Below are 17,378 nucleotides of genomic sequence, written 5' to 3' on the forward strand. Positions count from 1 at the left end.
GAATCCAACCATATACAAGAACCTTTTATAGCAGACCGTGTCTGTTTTCACAAAAAATGGGGGGTTTGCCCCCTGGGTAGTTCTAGACAGCTTTTCCCTATGGGCTATGCCATAAAATGTAAGACGAGCCTTGAATTGACAACAGAACAGACAGAAGGCTCATAGTCAGGGCCCTTAGGGATATTTTGGGGCCGTTTGGTTCAAATTCTTCCAAAAGCACCAAATTTGGCCCAGATGTTGCCCATGCCATACTCTTTCGATTTTTGACGGGCGCCCCCCCCCCCCCCCCCCGGGGGCCCCATATTGGCGAAATACTAAATGGCCACCACCCGGATTAGAGGAAAATCAGTTAAATAACCAAAAGGGTTGGAATCATGTATGATACCACTTTTCAGGGGTTTTCGAGGTCGAGGAATCCAATTATGATGTTATTTTGATGATTCGAGGTCAAGGTCAACCCTCAAGGTCATCTTAAAGGTCATTTTTGAGTCAAACATGTCGGTTTTTGAGTTTTTTGTCAAGATTTACGCGAGGTTCACCATTTTATGTTTCTGGGTTGGGTAATCGAACTCTGACCTTGTTTTTGACAATTAGAGGAAATATATACATGTCTATTTCCTAATTTTCAGGCATATGCAGTTCATCAGTCTAATTACAAAGGTACGGATTTTGATGTTTTATGAACTATGCCATATCCTTGTGTTTAATTTTTGTGCGATCATGATCCGGGTTCATGTATACATGATTGTATACATGTCATAAATATGACGTCATAGGTCATGTGACCTGGCGGCCATATTGGATTTTATGAAAACCTTAAAAATGGATCCCTGCCTTCATTTTTCGATCGATTCATTTTGAACTTTGACCACTTATAGTATGCCATGTGATTGGATGCATATCCTAATTATGACGTCATTGGTCAGGTGACATGGCGGGATGGACCGGTATGGTCCCCGGATCATACCGCCCTTGGCGCCCGACGCCCGTCAAAAATCGAAAGAGTATGGCATGGGCAACATCTGCGCCAAATTTGATGCTTTTGGAAGAATTTGAACCAAAATATCCCTAAGGGCCCTGACTATCAGGTGTTATCCATCCATCAACTGCATGAAGTTCACTTTTGAAACTAGAACAGCACCCGGTATAAGGCTGCCAGGCTGAACAGTTTACGTTTTGTATCCCACTGATAGGCCGGATCTGCATCTGGACCGAATCTAAAATCGAATTGGCCTGATCTGGTCACAAACCCAACTCATCCACCAATTTTTGTCATCATCTGTCCATAACTTTTTGAAATATCGTGCTATACTTGGTGTTCCAAAAAGACTTGGCCAACTTTGATTGTTAATATATTTTGTACCACAAATTATACAACTATACTCTTTGTTTATATGATACAAAAAATGATAAAGTTTTCTTAATTTTCAGGTCTGGTGGTTTAATGTAAAAGAAAATGGTGACTCTACAGGAGAAAGCTCAGTGTGTCGAATGGTTCATCAAGATGAGATCCAACATGCAAGTTCAGTGTAATTTCCGTGCTATGTATGGAAGGAATCAGCCATTGCAGACGAATGTCAGAGTGGTACAAGGGGTTTAAGGAGACTGGAAGTTATCAGAAACAGAAAAGTACCGGTCGACCAAGCACAAGTGCAGCAGGCGTTGAGCGAGTGCGTGAATCATTTCAACAAAGTCCCAGAAAATCAATCCGACACTCATCCAGAGAACAGACTACCAACCACCACTGTACACAGGATTTTGCATAAAATACAAAATTGAGATGGGGTCCGTGCCCCACTTCCTCTTTATATCTACAATGTGCAGATTCTGCAGGAACTCAAACCCAATGACGGACCCAAACGCAAGGCATTTGCCTTGGAAATGCTCAGTTGCATAGAAGATGACGAAGATTACCTGATAAGATCATGTTCACAGACTAAGCTTGCTTTCATGTATCGGGGAAGGTCAACTGGCACAACGTGAGGAGCTTTGGCTCTGAAAACCCCCACATAGTCATTGAACACACGCAACAGTCCAAAGGTCAATGTATGGTGTGGCCTTCTCCATGACCACTTGGTGGGTCCATTTTTCTTTGCAGAGGATGCACTGACCTCAACAAGTTACATGAACATGTTGGAAGGCTTCGCCTCCCCACAGATTGAAGACCTGCGACCCAATATGATTTTTCAACAGGATGGTGCTCCCCCTCATTGGGGCTTAGTTGGTTGAGAGGTCCTGAATGAAAACTTTCCAGGTCACTGGATTGGCCCAGACGGACCAACCGTCTGGCTCCCACGATCACCAAACCTACTCCCCTTGATTTTTTTTTTCTGTTGGGGTTTGTCAAAGATGTCTACAACATCAGGGGGCAAACATGCAGGATTTTTGTTCTCAGATCACAGCTGCATGTGCACTGGTGGACGCAAACATGTTGAACCAAACATTTCAAGAACTCGTGTACCACCTTGATGTCCTGTGCACGACAAACGGAGGTCACATTGAAGTGGATTGATGGTGTGCACAAAACGTTATGAGTTTCTGTATCATATAAAACAAAGGGTATCGTTGTGTAATTTGTGGTTATGAATATCTTAACGACCAAATTTGTCCAGGTCTTTTTGGAACACCCTGTTTGTCGTTTTTTGGCCCGATCTCTCAATGGTGAAGAATCATTTCGAAATTCTAGTGTCCGTATTCAGATCTGTATCTTCAACATTATCATATCAATTTGTCCTTGCCACACACCCAACCTGACCATCCAGTTTCATCCGAATCTGTCCATAACTTTTTGATATATCCTGCTCACAGACAAACAGGTGTGAAAACAACCTCAGTCTCCCTTCGGTGGAGGAGTAATGAGGACTTCAATTACGTGTTGCAGAAATAAAACCTCTGTTTAGAAAGGAGAACAAGACTAAAAGGTTAAAATATGCAGAAGGACACATAAATTGAACTGTGCAACAATGGTCAAAGGTGCTTTGGACAGACCGTCAAAGTTTAATTTATTTTGATCTAATCGAAGACGGTATGTGAGACGATGAACAACTGAAACTTGTAAAGAGCCTTGCTTGAAACCAACAATTAAGCATGGAGGAGGTTCAATTTAAGTTTGACGATACGTATCCTCAAGTAGTGTTGGAAAATTGTTGAAAATTTATGGTATATTGACTGCAGGACGATGCAAGCAAATTCTAATCCACCGTACTATCTCCAGTGGTGCAAGACTTAATGGTGAAAACTTCATTTTACAGCAAGATAATAATCCAAAATACTCAGGTGGAATAATTAAATATTATTTTGCAAAAAAAGAGGAAGCTGGATTATTTCAACATGTGGAATGGCCCCCTCAAAGCCTGGACCCCAATGCCATTGAAGCTGTAAGTTACTGTTGCGTCTCTGCCGATTAAGATCACCCGAGGATGGATAACCGAACCAGCCTTACTCCCGAGGCGACCTCCCGATTATGGCGGTTGTTTTTGCACGCGCAGGATGGAAGAGATGAGGCGTTTAATTAAATGAAACACACGGATTTATTCCGAAACCACAAAACATGCAAACACGACAATAAAAATGCAACACAAATGATTTAATAACAAAATACTGTGTGGATGAAAATAAATGCTGAGGTAAAATAAATTCTATTTTGAGGCACCTCCCAACAGTTACGAATACAACACAGGGGGAGAAATACAATAAAAATAAAATCCCTTGGCCGGCACTTGGCTTTGGCCCACTGAGTCTTTTTGGAGGTTGGTAGCCGTCGAAACTCGAAGCCCCACAAGCAGGAGTTCGGCAAAAGATGGTGACTGTGACGAAGGCACCCAGGGCCATGAGGCAAGTGGTGAAGACGGCCCTCTTACCTTCCTTCTTTTATTGTTGCCACTGTGGGGGAAGGATGGCGTGGCCCCCAGCTCCCCCGAAGAGCACCACAGCCAAACCCTCCTCAATGTCGGTGCAGAAAAACCGCTCTCCATCCAATACCAAAAATGGCCAGCCTTCTTGTCAGACCCAGCTGAAGAAGTGCACTCCCCTTCCTCCTCCGCGAGAGCCAATCACATCCCTCGGGGGTGTGGCCTGCCGGCCTTCTCCACCCACTAATCCTCCGCCTCTTCTGGACAGGTCTTTTGCCATATTAGGTACATGGGGCATAGAGGAGGTTCACCCACATAGTCATTGAACTTAGTTCGGCTGACTCCTGCTTGGCTTGGCTAGTGGTTGTTTTACATGGCCGGCCGTGTCAGCAAAAACGTTAGGGAAAATTAGAGGGTGTGACGCACAGGGGAAAACTAGCCTTAACCCCTATTACTAATTAACACGGCATCATCCCTCATATGATGCACATTTAAAGAACCTTAAGCTACATTTCCTCTGCTTATGTACATCAAAATGCTCCTACACGTTACGTTGTCCATGCTATTTCCTATACAATTCTACCTTTCCTACCGTATTATTTTACCTACCCCCATAAACGTAAGTACTATTTGGACAAAGCAAAAAGTACAAATGAATCTCGGCAACTTGGATGATCCACAAATTTAGATCAAAAATATTTGAAGATGTCCCTATTAGAATTTCAATGGTTTTGAAGGGAAATGGCGAACATACTCACTATTGGTTTACATCAAGGTATATTGTGTATATATTTGGTTATTTGAATAAGATTTTCTTTTTCATAAAGGTGTATTTGCATTGAACAGTTTTGGTTTCCTCGTGCATCAGAATAGAAAAATGCAAAAGACTTTTGCACAGCCGCGTATTTCATGATCTACCTTTTACACACATTCATCAGAACAAGCAAAGGGCTTTTATCCTCGTTCTGAAAACACGTGCCCACCTACACGCAGTTGTGTCGACGTAGTCACGGATGGGCACGTTGTTCATTTGACAAATGTCTTGGCAGGAATGCTGATTGCTTTGTAAGCTTCATATGACCTCTCATTGATTTTCCATTACAGGCGTCATGATGGTGGAAATGAGACGAGCTGTGGAGAAGCTGGAGGTGTGGCAGGATGGCAAAGGGTTAATTCTGCATGGATCTGGAAATGCGTTTTGTTCAGGTTCAGATCTCAATGCTGTCAGAGCAATGTCTACAACCCAGGTAATAATGATTTGTCGTTTTGATATCCCTCGCATGAGCTTCTCACAGACAAGGTCTTTCCCTTGTCTGCTATCTCATGATAATATTCCTTTACAATCGTACGATTGAGGGTTTAATAAATACACTACTCACAATAAGTTAGGGATATTGGCAGGTTCTTTGGTGTGGTTGATTTTGTGTATTAATTATGTTGAAAAAAGTTGTTGGTCCTAATTCTATGGTTATTAATGAGTGTGAAAAAACACAGCATTCTTGGTTTCAATACCCTAACCCTAATCCCTATAAAAAAAATAAACTCACTCCCACAATATCCCTAACTTATTGCGAGTAGTGTACCTTAGCAAAACCAAAGCTATATATGAGTAATATTTCCCACTGGATACTGATATGGTGCTATTAGAAAGATTTATTTGTATTCTGCTGTGGGTCCACAGAGCCAATCATGGTAGGTCTTAACCATAGACCAAAAAGTATAATATGAATACGCATTGCGTAGAGTGAGAGCTTCGTCGATAATAGTCAGTGGATCGAGTACGCAGCCCTCGCAAACATCTGTAGGCCTAGGCCTAGCTAGGCTAGGTTGTTTGATCTTGGGCTTAGAATTAAAATTCAAATTAATTTTATTGAATGGATAAATTGGGATAGAATGCAGGACTTACCTACTGTAGGCTATATAGTCTAGACTTCTAGTCGACTGGACCAGGTACGTAGGTCCGACTGGCAGGTACGTACTGAAGCCGGTGTAGCTGGTGTAAAAAATAAGGCTGTGTAGCTGGCGTAAATGATGAGCGGTTTCGAATTCAAAATCCGTTCTGTACAGTACTGTATTGTAATTTATTGATTTTAATCACCAGGTGAAAATAATTTTAATCAACAGGTGAAAATAATTTATCGGTCGCGCCAGACCAGGGCAAAAGCACGTGAGCAAGATGGCGGATCATGGAAGGGACAAGATGGCGGATCATGGAAGGGACAAGATGGCGGATCATGGAAGGGACATTTCAAATGACAACATGAAATTTTGTTCCCAAGGGAATGGGGAAAACTTTGAAATTTTTTTTTGTGAAATTTGAAAAAAAAAATTTTTGTGAAATTTGAAATGAAAATGAAATTTTGAATGGATTTACATATACATGCAATTGGCATAGAGGTTCGCTTACAGAGCTCTCTACAACTGGTTAGAGAGCTTGAAAACAAGGCCGTTTCATTATTCTTTTGCTGCAATTTTCATGAGCCATCTGTTTATTGTCCACCGTTGCACCGCGGAGCGAAAGGGGGACTATGGTTTTCCCCTCCGTCCATGTGTGCGTGCGTGCGTGCGTGCGTAAGCGAAGGACCGAATTCCAATTTGGTTTGTGGGTGCAACTAGGCATATGGAAGAACGCTATTGAAAATTAGGTCGCCACGTCAAAATCCAAGATGGCTGTCACCATATCTAAACCTTGTGAGCGGAATATCTTGAAAAATAAATGAACTACTAACTTCTAATCCGGTGTGTGGGTGTATCGAGGCATAAGGAAGAAAGCTATTGAAAATTGGGTCGCCACGTCAAAATCCAAGATGGCCGCCACCATATATATGTCTGAACCTTGTGAGCGAAATATCTTGAAAAATAAACGAACTACTAACTTCTAATCTGGTGTGTGGGTGTATCTACGCATAAGGAAGAACGCTATTGAAAATTGGGTCGCCACGTCAAAATCCAAGATGGCCGCCTTGCGTCTTCCACTTTGTCAACTCGCATCACTTCACCGACGGGGGACCTAGGCGTAACGCTTGTTACATATTGGAGGAGGTGGTTACCATGAGAGGAAGCAAGATGAGGTAGTTAATGTGGAAGTTTAATGAGTATATTGGGAGAATGGGAAAGGAAGGGCTTGTTTGATGCATATAAATAAGGTGGGGGAGAGGTTGAGAATTCACCATGTTGGCATACATAATAAATATATAGCCCACAACATGCATTTTACAAGGGTTAATCAGTTGGTCCATAACCTGACATTCAACTTATTTTGCTGAACAATCATCATTGTATTGTTTTTATTCTTCCGCTGACAGTCACTGGAGGAATTATGTTTTTGGGTTGTTCGCCCGGCTGTCCGTCTGTTCATACTAGGTTTTCTTTACCGCGATAACTTAACGGCTGAAGGGATCTAAGTCAAACGTGGCACAAGTATGTATAATGATGTGAAGATGAACTGATTAGATTATGGGGTCAAGAGGTCAAAGTTCAGATATCCTGTTGGGTACAAAATTATGTTAACTGTTGAACGAGTGATGGGATTTTGACCATATTTGATGCAAGTACTGTATATATTAGGATGCAAAGATGAACTGATTCGATTTTGGCATCGAGGTCAAAGGACAAACGTCATATCGGGTGAAAATGTTATTTATCGGGGTGTGGGGAAAGAGGTGCCCAATTGCATATCTTTCTGTTGAGTGAATGCTGGTAAAGAAGATATTTCGCTAAGTTGACTGTACACAGTGCCTTCGATAAGTATTGGAACAGGGAAGCCAAATTTATTACTAGCAGTATATACTCAATAAATTTGGATTTGAGATCAAAAGATGAATATGAGGCAAGAGTGCAGGTCAGCTTTTATTTCTTGGTATTTATATGCATATATATGTTTATTCATTGCAGAAGAACAGCACTTTTTATTTTCAGTCCTTCCATTTTAGGTATGCATAAGTATTGGATTTCGATTTATCTTCTCTATGGGCCTAGTCCCTTGTTTAAAGATGAATCAAGCCTGTTGAAATTTAGGATAAATGGCTTGCAGTATGGTGATTATTTCCAATTACTTTGGGAGCAACATTGATTTTTGACATATGAGGCTTTTAGATTGATACCCTGCACTGCTGTGTACATGTCCCAAGTAATTTTACGCTGCTGGCATATTAAAGCTTCCACTTCGATGGTGCAAGTGTGTGTCCAAAGATGGAATACATTTTGAAAAGCAATGTGTATGTTTTTATTTTTGGCATACATAAAGGTGGGGTAGCAGCAGCTTGGTACCTTTAGGTCTCATCCCATATAAAGGAAAATGATTGTTGTGAAAACACTAAAGGTCCAGTAAAATTTGAGACTCACGACTTTGTTCTGAGAATGTTATTTACCAAGTCAAATTTAAAGTATAAATCATAAATGATGTGTGCACAAAGTATTGTGTGTGTTGTGTTAGATCACGGCTGGCAAAAGAGCTTGGAGGTGTCTAACCTTTGTTTGAATGTCATCCCAATTATACACCGTTACCCTGGTCTGGTGTTTCACATCCAGGGAGACGCATCAATGTGTGTGCCGTCCATCAGAAAGGCGTTAAGGTGAAGGACCAGTCTACCAGCACTCATTATTGCTCAATAATAAAGATCCCACAGTGTCTTTCGTGAAGAGTAGGTGAGTTATTGCCGGCACCTTGATCCAATTACAAATTCTTGCACATATCACCTCCAGTTCGTCAGACCATGCTAGAAGGTTCGTGGAAGTTGTGCTTATAATGTTCTCTGCCCATCACATGCACAAAAAGATGGGATTAATTTGGGTGGTTAAAGAGTAGTAGTAGTAGTAGTAGTAGTTGTGGTATTGGTATGAACTATTTATATATCCTTAATGCCCCCCAACATACCATTCATGCAACATGCATTCATGTTCAAGTCTTGTTTTGTTTGAAATGCATTTCCTATGTAACCTGTCAAATTGTGTTTAGTCGAGCACAAAACTCTTAAAAGATATTGTTGCGGATTTGAGAATCCTTTGTTGTAAATATCACCCTCTGTAAATAGTGTAATGATCCTTGTAAATACCTCCGTTAAGTGTAAAGGTCAAAGGTCGTCCCTTTAGTTAATCCATCGCAAGCACGTAGGCCACCATATACCCTTCTAAATAGTTATTTCTTATTCTATGTAGTTTAAGGCTCTGTTTCCCACTAGTTGACCCTGCATTGCACCGAATTGAAATAAGATGGATCCCTCCGACGTCCCCATGGCCTCTTCGAATTGCCAGTAACTTTGGGCGGTTTTCTTCACCCCAAGACTCCATTACGCACGCGGTCAACTCGGGGGAGAAGGGCGTGGCCGGCCCATCGTCTTCAGGAGGTGGAGCCAGGAAGCCCTTGCGCCCAACCAGGACTCGGTGGGCACGGCTTGGTAAGGTGTGGTCATGGCTTGGTAGGGCGTGGCTATATAACCCGTGGGGGGAGAGCCCCCACCAGCAGATGACCGAGGGAGCCCGAGGCGTGCAGCGACAACCAGCCCCTGCCGCGTGCAACGAGAATACGTGTGCCTACCGCCGCCTTGCTCGCTTCCAGCCCGGAGAGGATCTGCTTGCTGTGCCGCCCTGCCAAACCTTCCAGCCTTGTGGTCCCACCTTCCTCTCCCTCCAGCCAATCCAATCTGTAATTCCCTATTCGTGTGAGTGAGTTCGTTCTGTCTGTATTGTCCTGGGTATAAGTAAGCTTGTATAAGTTAATATTTGCACTGTGTCTCCTCTGCTTCTGTCTTTATTTTCGTATTTTTCCTTCTTCCTTGGTTTCTTTGGTCTTGTACATAATAGTTAGTAATAAATCCCTGTTCTTCCTACCTTGCCTTCTTTCCTTCACATCCGTTCGTCCTTGTCTTTTCCATCATTGAATACCTGTGGCACGATTTGGCCAACGCATAAGAATCGGGTCTAGTTTCTGTTAATGGTTCGAGCCGCGGCTGCTAATCCGCTCGGCAAATAACATCTTGTCCGTGGTCTCGAACGAGGTTGCTCACCTGCCTCTCTGGAGGGAGCTGGGCAGCTTCAGGACTCACGTCGGTCAGTCACAGACAAGGGGATTAATTCCCCCTTGGTAAGGGGAAAAAGGGCCGACGTTGAGATCCGCAACAATATACAGTACTTGCCTCCTTTAATGTTTATTATTTACGATGTGTGCCATTATTTTGCTGGAGCTTTCAAATCAGAAAACCTAAAAATGTTCCTGGGCAAATGCAAAAAGTCAGAATAAACGATTCATTTTTTTGGATCACCCCTTTTAGCCTCACGTTGCTCGGTATAGTTTTCCGTTAACACTCGGATCCGTTTCGACCTTAACACCCACCGTCAGGAACTGCTTTATCACAATGGTTAATTTAATTCATTTTGCATGTGTATGCATCTATAATGCTCTCTCTCCACAATAGGATGCCTAAAAATGCATTTTGTTTATGAAGGCTTCAATTCGTGTTCAAAAAGTCATGTCTTAAAGATTGTTTTCAAAACTGCTTCTTTAAATGTGTACTTTTTGTGGATAAAGAGCAACATCTCTAAGAAATCTAAACATTATTCTTAGCACTTTTAACCAACCACTTTTTTGTTGTTTTCAGGAGGGGATGATGATGTCTCTTTATATGCAAAACACACTAGCTCGCCTCCAAAGGTAGGGTCCTCGTAATGCATTTCTGTTGTGTCAATTACTTGTGTTGTGACACCATGGCATGCCAGCAAATGCAACCTCCCGTGTGCGTGCGTAGATTGCCCATTTTAAGTGTTGCTCTGGTGCAAGGAAAGGCTCTTGGGGGTGGTGCGGAACTAACAACAGCTTGTGATTTCAGGTAAGAATTCTGGGTTCGTCATGGTTTCTTTCTCCATCTCTTTCTCTGTCTGTCTCTTTCTCTGTCTGTCTCTTTCTCTGTCTGTCTTTCTCTGTCTGTCTCTTTCTCTGTCTGTCTCTTTCTCTGTCTGTCTCTTTCTCTGTCTGTCTCTTTCTCTGTCTGTCTCTTTCTCTGTCTGTCTCTTTCTCTGTCTGTCTCTTTCTGTGTATGTCTCTTTCTCTGTCTGTCTCTGTATTTGTCTCTGTCTGTCTGTGTCTCTGTCTCTGTCTTTGTCTCTGTCTGTCTGTGTCTCTGTCTGTCTGTGTCTCTGTCTCTGTCTGTCTGTGTCTCTCTCTATCTCTGTCTGTCTGTGTCTCTCTCTGTCTCTCTCTCTCGTTTTGTCTCCAAGTCAAAACAAGACAACATCCAAGATATAAGAGGGATTTTGGGATAGACTCGAGGCCGAGACGCCATGTAGCTGCGGCCTAAACAGACCCAAGCACAAATTTGACACAACAGACTCAAGTAGACACGGGAATGAATACAAAATTTAACACACGGATAGAATGACAAGGGAAGACGTGACGGATCTGGTCTGAAATCCTAACTGTTGTCGAAGCTTTCACAAAATTGCAAGAGATAGCTTGTGAAGCACACAAATTGCAACCAAACTTGGCACAAGTATAGATGGTTATAGAAAAACTAACTGATTACACTTTGGATTCAAAGGGCATGTGCCCTTTAAATGAAAATCGTTTTGTTCCAAACCTGGCACAAGTATGAACTCTAATACAAAGACAACATCCAAGATATAAGAGGGATTTTGGGATAGACTCGAGGCCGAGACGCCATGTAGCTGCGGCCTAAACAGACCCAAGCACAAATTTGACACAACAGACTCAAGTAGACACGGGAATGAATACAAAATTTAACACACGGATAGAATGACAAGGGAAGACGTGACGGATCTGGTCTGAAATCCTAACTGTTGTCGAAGCTTTCACAAAATTGCAAGAGATAGCTTGTTTCTCTGTCCCACAAACCCACAAACACAAAGACCGGACAGCAAAAACTGAAGTGATTCAGTTTTGGAATCAACAGGTCAAAGGTCATGTGCCCTTTGAAAATCATTTTGCAGATCATCACTCAAGTTAGAAGCATCATCTCTCTTTTGTATGCAGCACAGGGCTGCAGGTAGCATCATTGGCTGAGGGCGTGGTTGTGCCGCTGATGCAGTGTCCCGATTACCAGTACACTCGTATGCATTTCACCAACCTCGAAAGGATGACGAGCTGAGTCAACCCCACCTGGTTTTAATTCAATAGCTGACCAGGATTCAAAATCAGGACCCTAGGGATCCAAAGCCAGCCACCATAACCGTTAGGCCAACACCAGACATTAGATAGAAGCATCTGATGTCTCTCTTCCACTTAGTGCCCTCAGAAAGTATTCACACCCCTTGACTTTTTTCACATTTTGTTGTTACAGCCTGAATTTAAAATGGATTTAATTGAGAGTTTTTGTCACTTATCTACACATAATACTATCATGTGCCAGGGTTTAAGATCCCAAGAGGACGACTGGCCGAAACGGGCATTACTCCGAGTCATATCCCCAACTTGGCGGTCGTGACATGCGCGGGAAGGTTTGAAATCTTACCTGATCGGAAACACACGCAGTGGCTAATCCAAACCCACAAACACAAAGACCGGACAGCAAAATCCACAATACAAGAAAAGTAAGATTCAACAAATAATGATTTAATGAAAATAAATGCAAAGACAATAAAATGTGTGTGAAGTTAAAAAAAAAACTATTTCCTAAATTGAGACGTCTCCACTCAGACTCTTAGACAAACAAGGAGAAAATGAAAGTAAAAGAAAATAAATAATGTTGTGGTAATCGGCCGACACTCAGCGTTGTGTCTCCAAATGGCTGGTAAGGCTTGCTGGTCGTTCGTCGTCTCCAAACCACCGCGCGGGAAACGCACAAAATGGCGCGGAGTCGTGCCCGTACCGTGAGACGGCATTTACGTGCTGAACAGCAAATGTGTCGGACTTGGCGGCGTGGTGAGCGAAAGTCCATTTACAGTGCAATCATTGTTTTACTGAGCCTTTGATATTGGCTGGCCGAATGTAATAAGTGCGCTTGAGGCCGAAAAAAAAGCAGGGAGGCAATCATGTACAGGGGAATTTAACCTTACATTCCCTATAATTAATTAGCACAAAATCAACCTTATGGCGACATGCAAACGCTCTTACGCGGACAGACGGCCTACTTGTATACATCGAGATGGGTTCTTCGCGGCATACAGAGCATTTTAATTTATACGATTCTATCACGACTAAGGTATTTCATCGTTTACCCCCACAAACGTAACAATACCCCATAATGTAAAAGTGGAATTTTGTTTTAGAATTTTCTCCAAAATAATTAATAATGAAATACAGAAATACCTACTTTACATAAGTATTTAACCTCTGAGTCAATACTTCATAGAAACACCTTTGGCAGTGAGTACAGCTTTGAGTCTTCCTGGGTATGTCTGTATCAGCTTTGCTCATGTGGATTTGGGGAGTTTCTCCCATTCTTCCTTGCAGATTTGCTCAAGCTCTGTCGAGTTGGATGGGGAGCATCGGTGAACGGCAATCTTAGTCTTTCTTAAGGTTCTCAATGGGATTAAAGTCTGGGCTTTGGCTGGGCCACTCAAGGACTTTTTACGTTCCTGTTCTGAAGACATTCCAGTGTTGCTTTGGCTGCATGCTTGGGGTCATTTTCCTGTTGGAACGAAAATCTTTGCCACTGTCTAAGGACTTTTGCACTCTGAAGCAGGTTCTCCTCAAGGATTTGCCTGTATTTGGCTCCATTCATTGTTCTCTACATCTTTACAAGTCTTGTCCCTGCCGCTGAAAACATCCCCACCGCCATGCTTCATGGTATGGATGGTGTTAGATGGGTGATGAGTTGTGCTTTGTTTCCGCCAGACGTAGCACTTTGCATTCAGGCCAAATAGTTCAATTTTCGTCTCAACAGACCACAGAATATTTTTCCTCATGCTCTCAGTCTTTTACGTGCCTTTTTGCAACCTCCAGGCATGCTGCCATGTGCCCTTTTCTCAGGAGTGGCTTCCGTCTGGCCACTCTACCATAAAGCTTAGATTTGTGAAATGTTGCAGAGACTGTTGTCCTTCCGGCAGGTTCTCCCATATCAGCCAAGGAACTCTGTAGCTCTGTCAGAGTGGTCATTAGGTTATTGGTCACCTCCCTGACCAAGGTCGTTCTTGTTCGGTTGTTCAGTTTGGTCAGACGGCCAGCTCTAGGAAGAGTATGGGTAGTTCCATATTCTTTACATTTCCTAATAATGGAGCTCACTGTGCTCTTGGGAACTTTGTACACTCTGGAAATTGTTTTATGCCCTTCCTCAGATCTATGCCTCCTCCCAATTCTATCTCGGAGTTCTATGGACAGTTCCTTGCACTCCATTGTGGAGTTTTCTGTTCTGACATGCACTGTCAAATGTGGGACCTTATAAAGAAAGGTGTGTTTCTTTATAAATCATGTCCAATCTATTTAATTGGCCACAGGTGGACTCCATTCAAGTTACAAACATCAAGGATGATCAAGGGAAATTAGATGCACCTGAGCTCAATTTGGAGTGTCATAGTAAAGGGGTTGATTACTTTTTGACTCGAGACATATCAGCTTTTCATTTTTAATTATTCTGTAACAATTTCTAAAAATAAAAAAAAGACATTGCAGGGTATTGTGTGTGAGTGACGAAATGTTTTTATTTAATCCATTTTTAATTCAGGCTGTAACAACAAAATGTGAAAAAAAGTCAAATGGTGTGAATATTTTCTGAAGGCACTATCTCTCTCATGTGACCTTAAATTTGTAATGTGACTTTTCATGGAGATCAAACATAACAGTGGGTTGACATATAATGTGGGTGAAGCCTATCCGTCGACACATTCACGTCTTTCTTTTTGACCCAAGAATGATTGTTATTCAATCAAACTCTTCTCCCCCTCCCCCTGGCAATCTTCGTTATTCCTGTTTTAATATGATTGCTTAATTTAAAAAAAAAAAGTTTTTATTTTTTATTTTATCATACACCATTTTAGTAAATAAAATTTAAGAAACTTTTTAAAATTATCTTTCGGCATATGCTCACAAGGGTAATTGGGTTTTTTTTGCCTCAATTTCCATTACAATATCACAATTATATTAATAATTATTATGATCCAGGTATGTCGATCATTGTAATGTGAAAGACTTTCAATAGATTTCTGAGATCTTTGTGCATATAATTGTTTTTTTTTTCCTGGTCCTCGTGTTGCAGGCTCATGTCCCCATATGGCGAGATATGTTTTGTACACAAGCACATGGGGCTGGTTCCAGGATGGGGTGGCGTCACACATCTCTCACGCATCCTAGGGCCGTGCACCACCCTGCGGATAATTGCTGGTGCCACACGTCTCAACCCAGACGAGGCTTTGGCCTTGGGCTTGGCAGATGCAATTCTCGAGAGTTCAGAGGAAACTCTAGCATTCGCTGAAGCCATGCGGTGGCTCGGCCACCTGACTAGAGGGCCAGCAGAGGTTACGCGGGCCATTAAGAAGGCCGTCATTATGGCATCTGAACATAAGATGGAAGATTCTTTAGCCAATGAAAGAACTATTTTTGGTACACTCTGGGGTGGTCCTGCCAATGTTGCAGCTTTGCAAAAGCGCATTAAACACAAGTAAACTGGTTGAAAACATTTTTGTTTGTCATATCAATGTGTGGGTGGATTTTCGGTATTGATTCATTTTGGCATTCGCATGTCATCGTTTCTGATATTCTTTAATTTTATTTGGAATTGCTAAAAATGAAATTCAATACATTTCAATACAGCAGCACACCTTTTGGGTAAGGCTGGTTTTGGCTTAACAGTTAAGGTGGCTGGCTTAAGATCTGAGTGTCCTGAGTTCAAGCCCCTGTCATGCCGTTGAAATAACAACAGGTGGATTGACTCAGCCTGTCATCCATCCGGGGTTGGACAAATGAATACTATCTTACTGGTAATGGGGCACTGCATCAGTGGCACAGCCATGCTTCCAGAAATGTTGCAACCAGCAGCCAAAGGCTGCACACGAACCACTACCACCTTTTGTGTTGTATACACATTATGTACGTTTTTATTGATGTTTGTGTGGGTTAATTCATTAATTTTTCGCTCGTGTTACAAATCTTTCAAAAAAAGTGTAGAATTCACAAACTTTTATAAATCCACAAAAGTTGTACTAATTTCTCATTGAAGTTTGATGCCCTATGATAAATCGATTACAATTGGGTTTTCTTTTTCTTGGACGAAAAGGGTATACAAGTTCGACATAAATGGCAAAACACCAATCGTAATCTTCTCATAGTCGATATAATCATTCAATTATTTCATTCCACAGAGAAATTATCTTTACTCGTAGGAACCTATAAATAGATATAACTAGACACAGACAAACATGATAGTCATTATTACCTCCGCCACCGAGGGTGGATGGAGGTTATGTTTTCACCCCTGTTTGTTTGTCTGTGAGCAGGATATTCCAAAAAGGTGTGGATGGATGGGGATAGTGGTGGCTTTAGTACACTTTCCACAGCCTTATTCGTTGCCTTTGCTCTTGCTCCATGGTTTGCCTGGTCCATCTGCCCTTTTTTGTTTGTATCATTGGTCACGTTTTGATAGTTGGGAAACCATCTTGTTTCTTTTCAATTTTTGGGTCTCATGTTGCTGATCCTTCTTCTGCTTGGACACTCATAGCGCTTTTAGTCCTTGAGCCAGACCAAAAGTAATGCTCCGGCGGGGGGAGTAATTCTCATTATGATTTTCCATTAGACCAATGTCTCAAGTGTCAGAAAAGGTGTGATGGACATCTGAGAACGGTAGCTTAGTGCCCGGATGGACGCCATCTTTGAAACCACCCAGCTCGAAAATGCCCATTTGGTGGGGTACATTGTTGCACGTGTATCTGGACTTCTATACTAGCTATCGATGTGCGGTTGACGACTAAATATACGTCCGATGTGTACCGTCTAAATAAAAAATAATATGAAGCATTTTGTTTTAGATTAATTATTATAAAAATCAATTATCGAAAAAAAATCATATATTTTTCAATATTTTATTATTAGACTTGTACTTTTTTTAGTGAAACAACACTGGTATGATTTTCCAAATTATGCATTGTGCTACACCGTTTATCTGTCTATAAAAATAACTCAAAAACTAAAACATATCATCCACCACGAGTTTACAACAAATAAATGTAAAGAGGCATAAAATGACTTAGGCCGCCACTGGCATTATCTATTCTGACGATAACGCAAGTTAGGAATGTCGTATGGAGAGGATTTTAACACCATACGATATCTAATAAGCAGGCGGAAATTGTTACATAGGAAATCTGCACTTTGGTGGCCATCTTGGATTTCAAAATGGCCGCCAATTATATTAATTATTCATTACTAGAGTTTGGAAAGACGTATGGAGCTGATTTTAACACCATACGATGTATATTCCTAATAAGCAAGCGGAGGTATCATTGAACATGTCATGTTTTAGTCAAATAACACCGGTATGATCTTCCAAATTATACATTTTGCTAAACCGTTTATCTGTCTATAAAGATTTTCAGGCAATTTGGCCTGCATTATAATAGAGAACAACATATGCTATACAATATACA

General features: G+C 41.7%; 1 protein-coding gene across 1 annotated transcript in view; it reads left to right on the forward strand.

Moving 5' to 3' along the window:
* Positions 1-15,556, forward strand: part of ECHDC1 (ethylmalonyl-CoA decarboxylase 1) — a 36,391-nt gene extending 20,835 nt beyond the window's left edge. Inside the window, exons 2-5 of the mRNA XM_068108054.2 lie at positions 4,956-5,098; positions 10,448-10,500; positions 10,595-10,675; positions 14,996-15,556. Of these exons, the coding sequence (XP_067964155.2) occupies positions 4,956-5,098; positions 10,448-10,500; positions 10,595-10,675; positions 14,996-15,401 (683 nt within the window). The 3' untranslated portion in view covers positions 15,402-15,556. The remainder of the gene's footprint in view (positions 1-4,955; positions 5,099-10,447; positions 10,501-10,594; positions 10,676-14,995) is intronic.
* The last annotated feature ends 1,822 nt before the right edge of the window (positions 15,557-17,378 follow it).

Source organism: Myxine glutinosa, chromosome 2 (genome assembly GCF_964187855.1).
Source record: "Myxine glutinosa chromosome 2, kmMyxGlut1.1, whole genome shotgun sequence".
Taxonomy (NCBI): Eukaryota; Metazoa; Chordata; class Myxini; order Myxiniformes; family Myxinidae; genus Myxine; species Myxine glutinosa.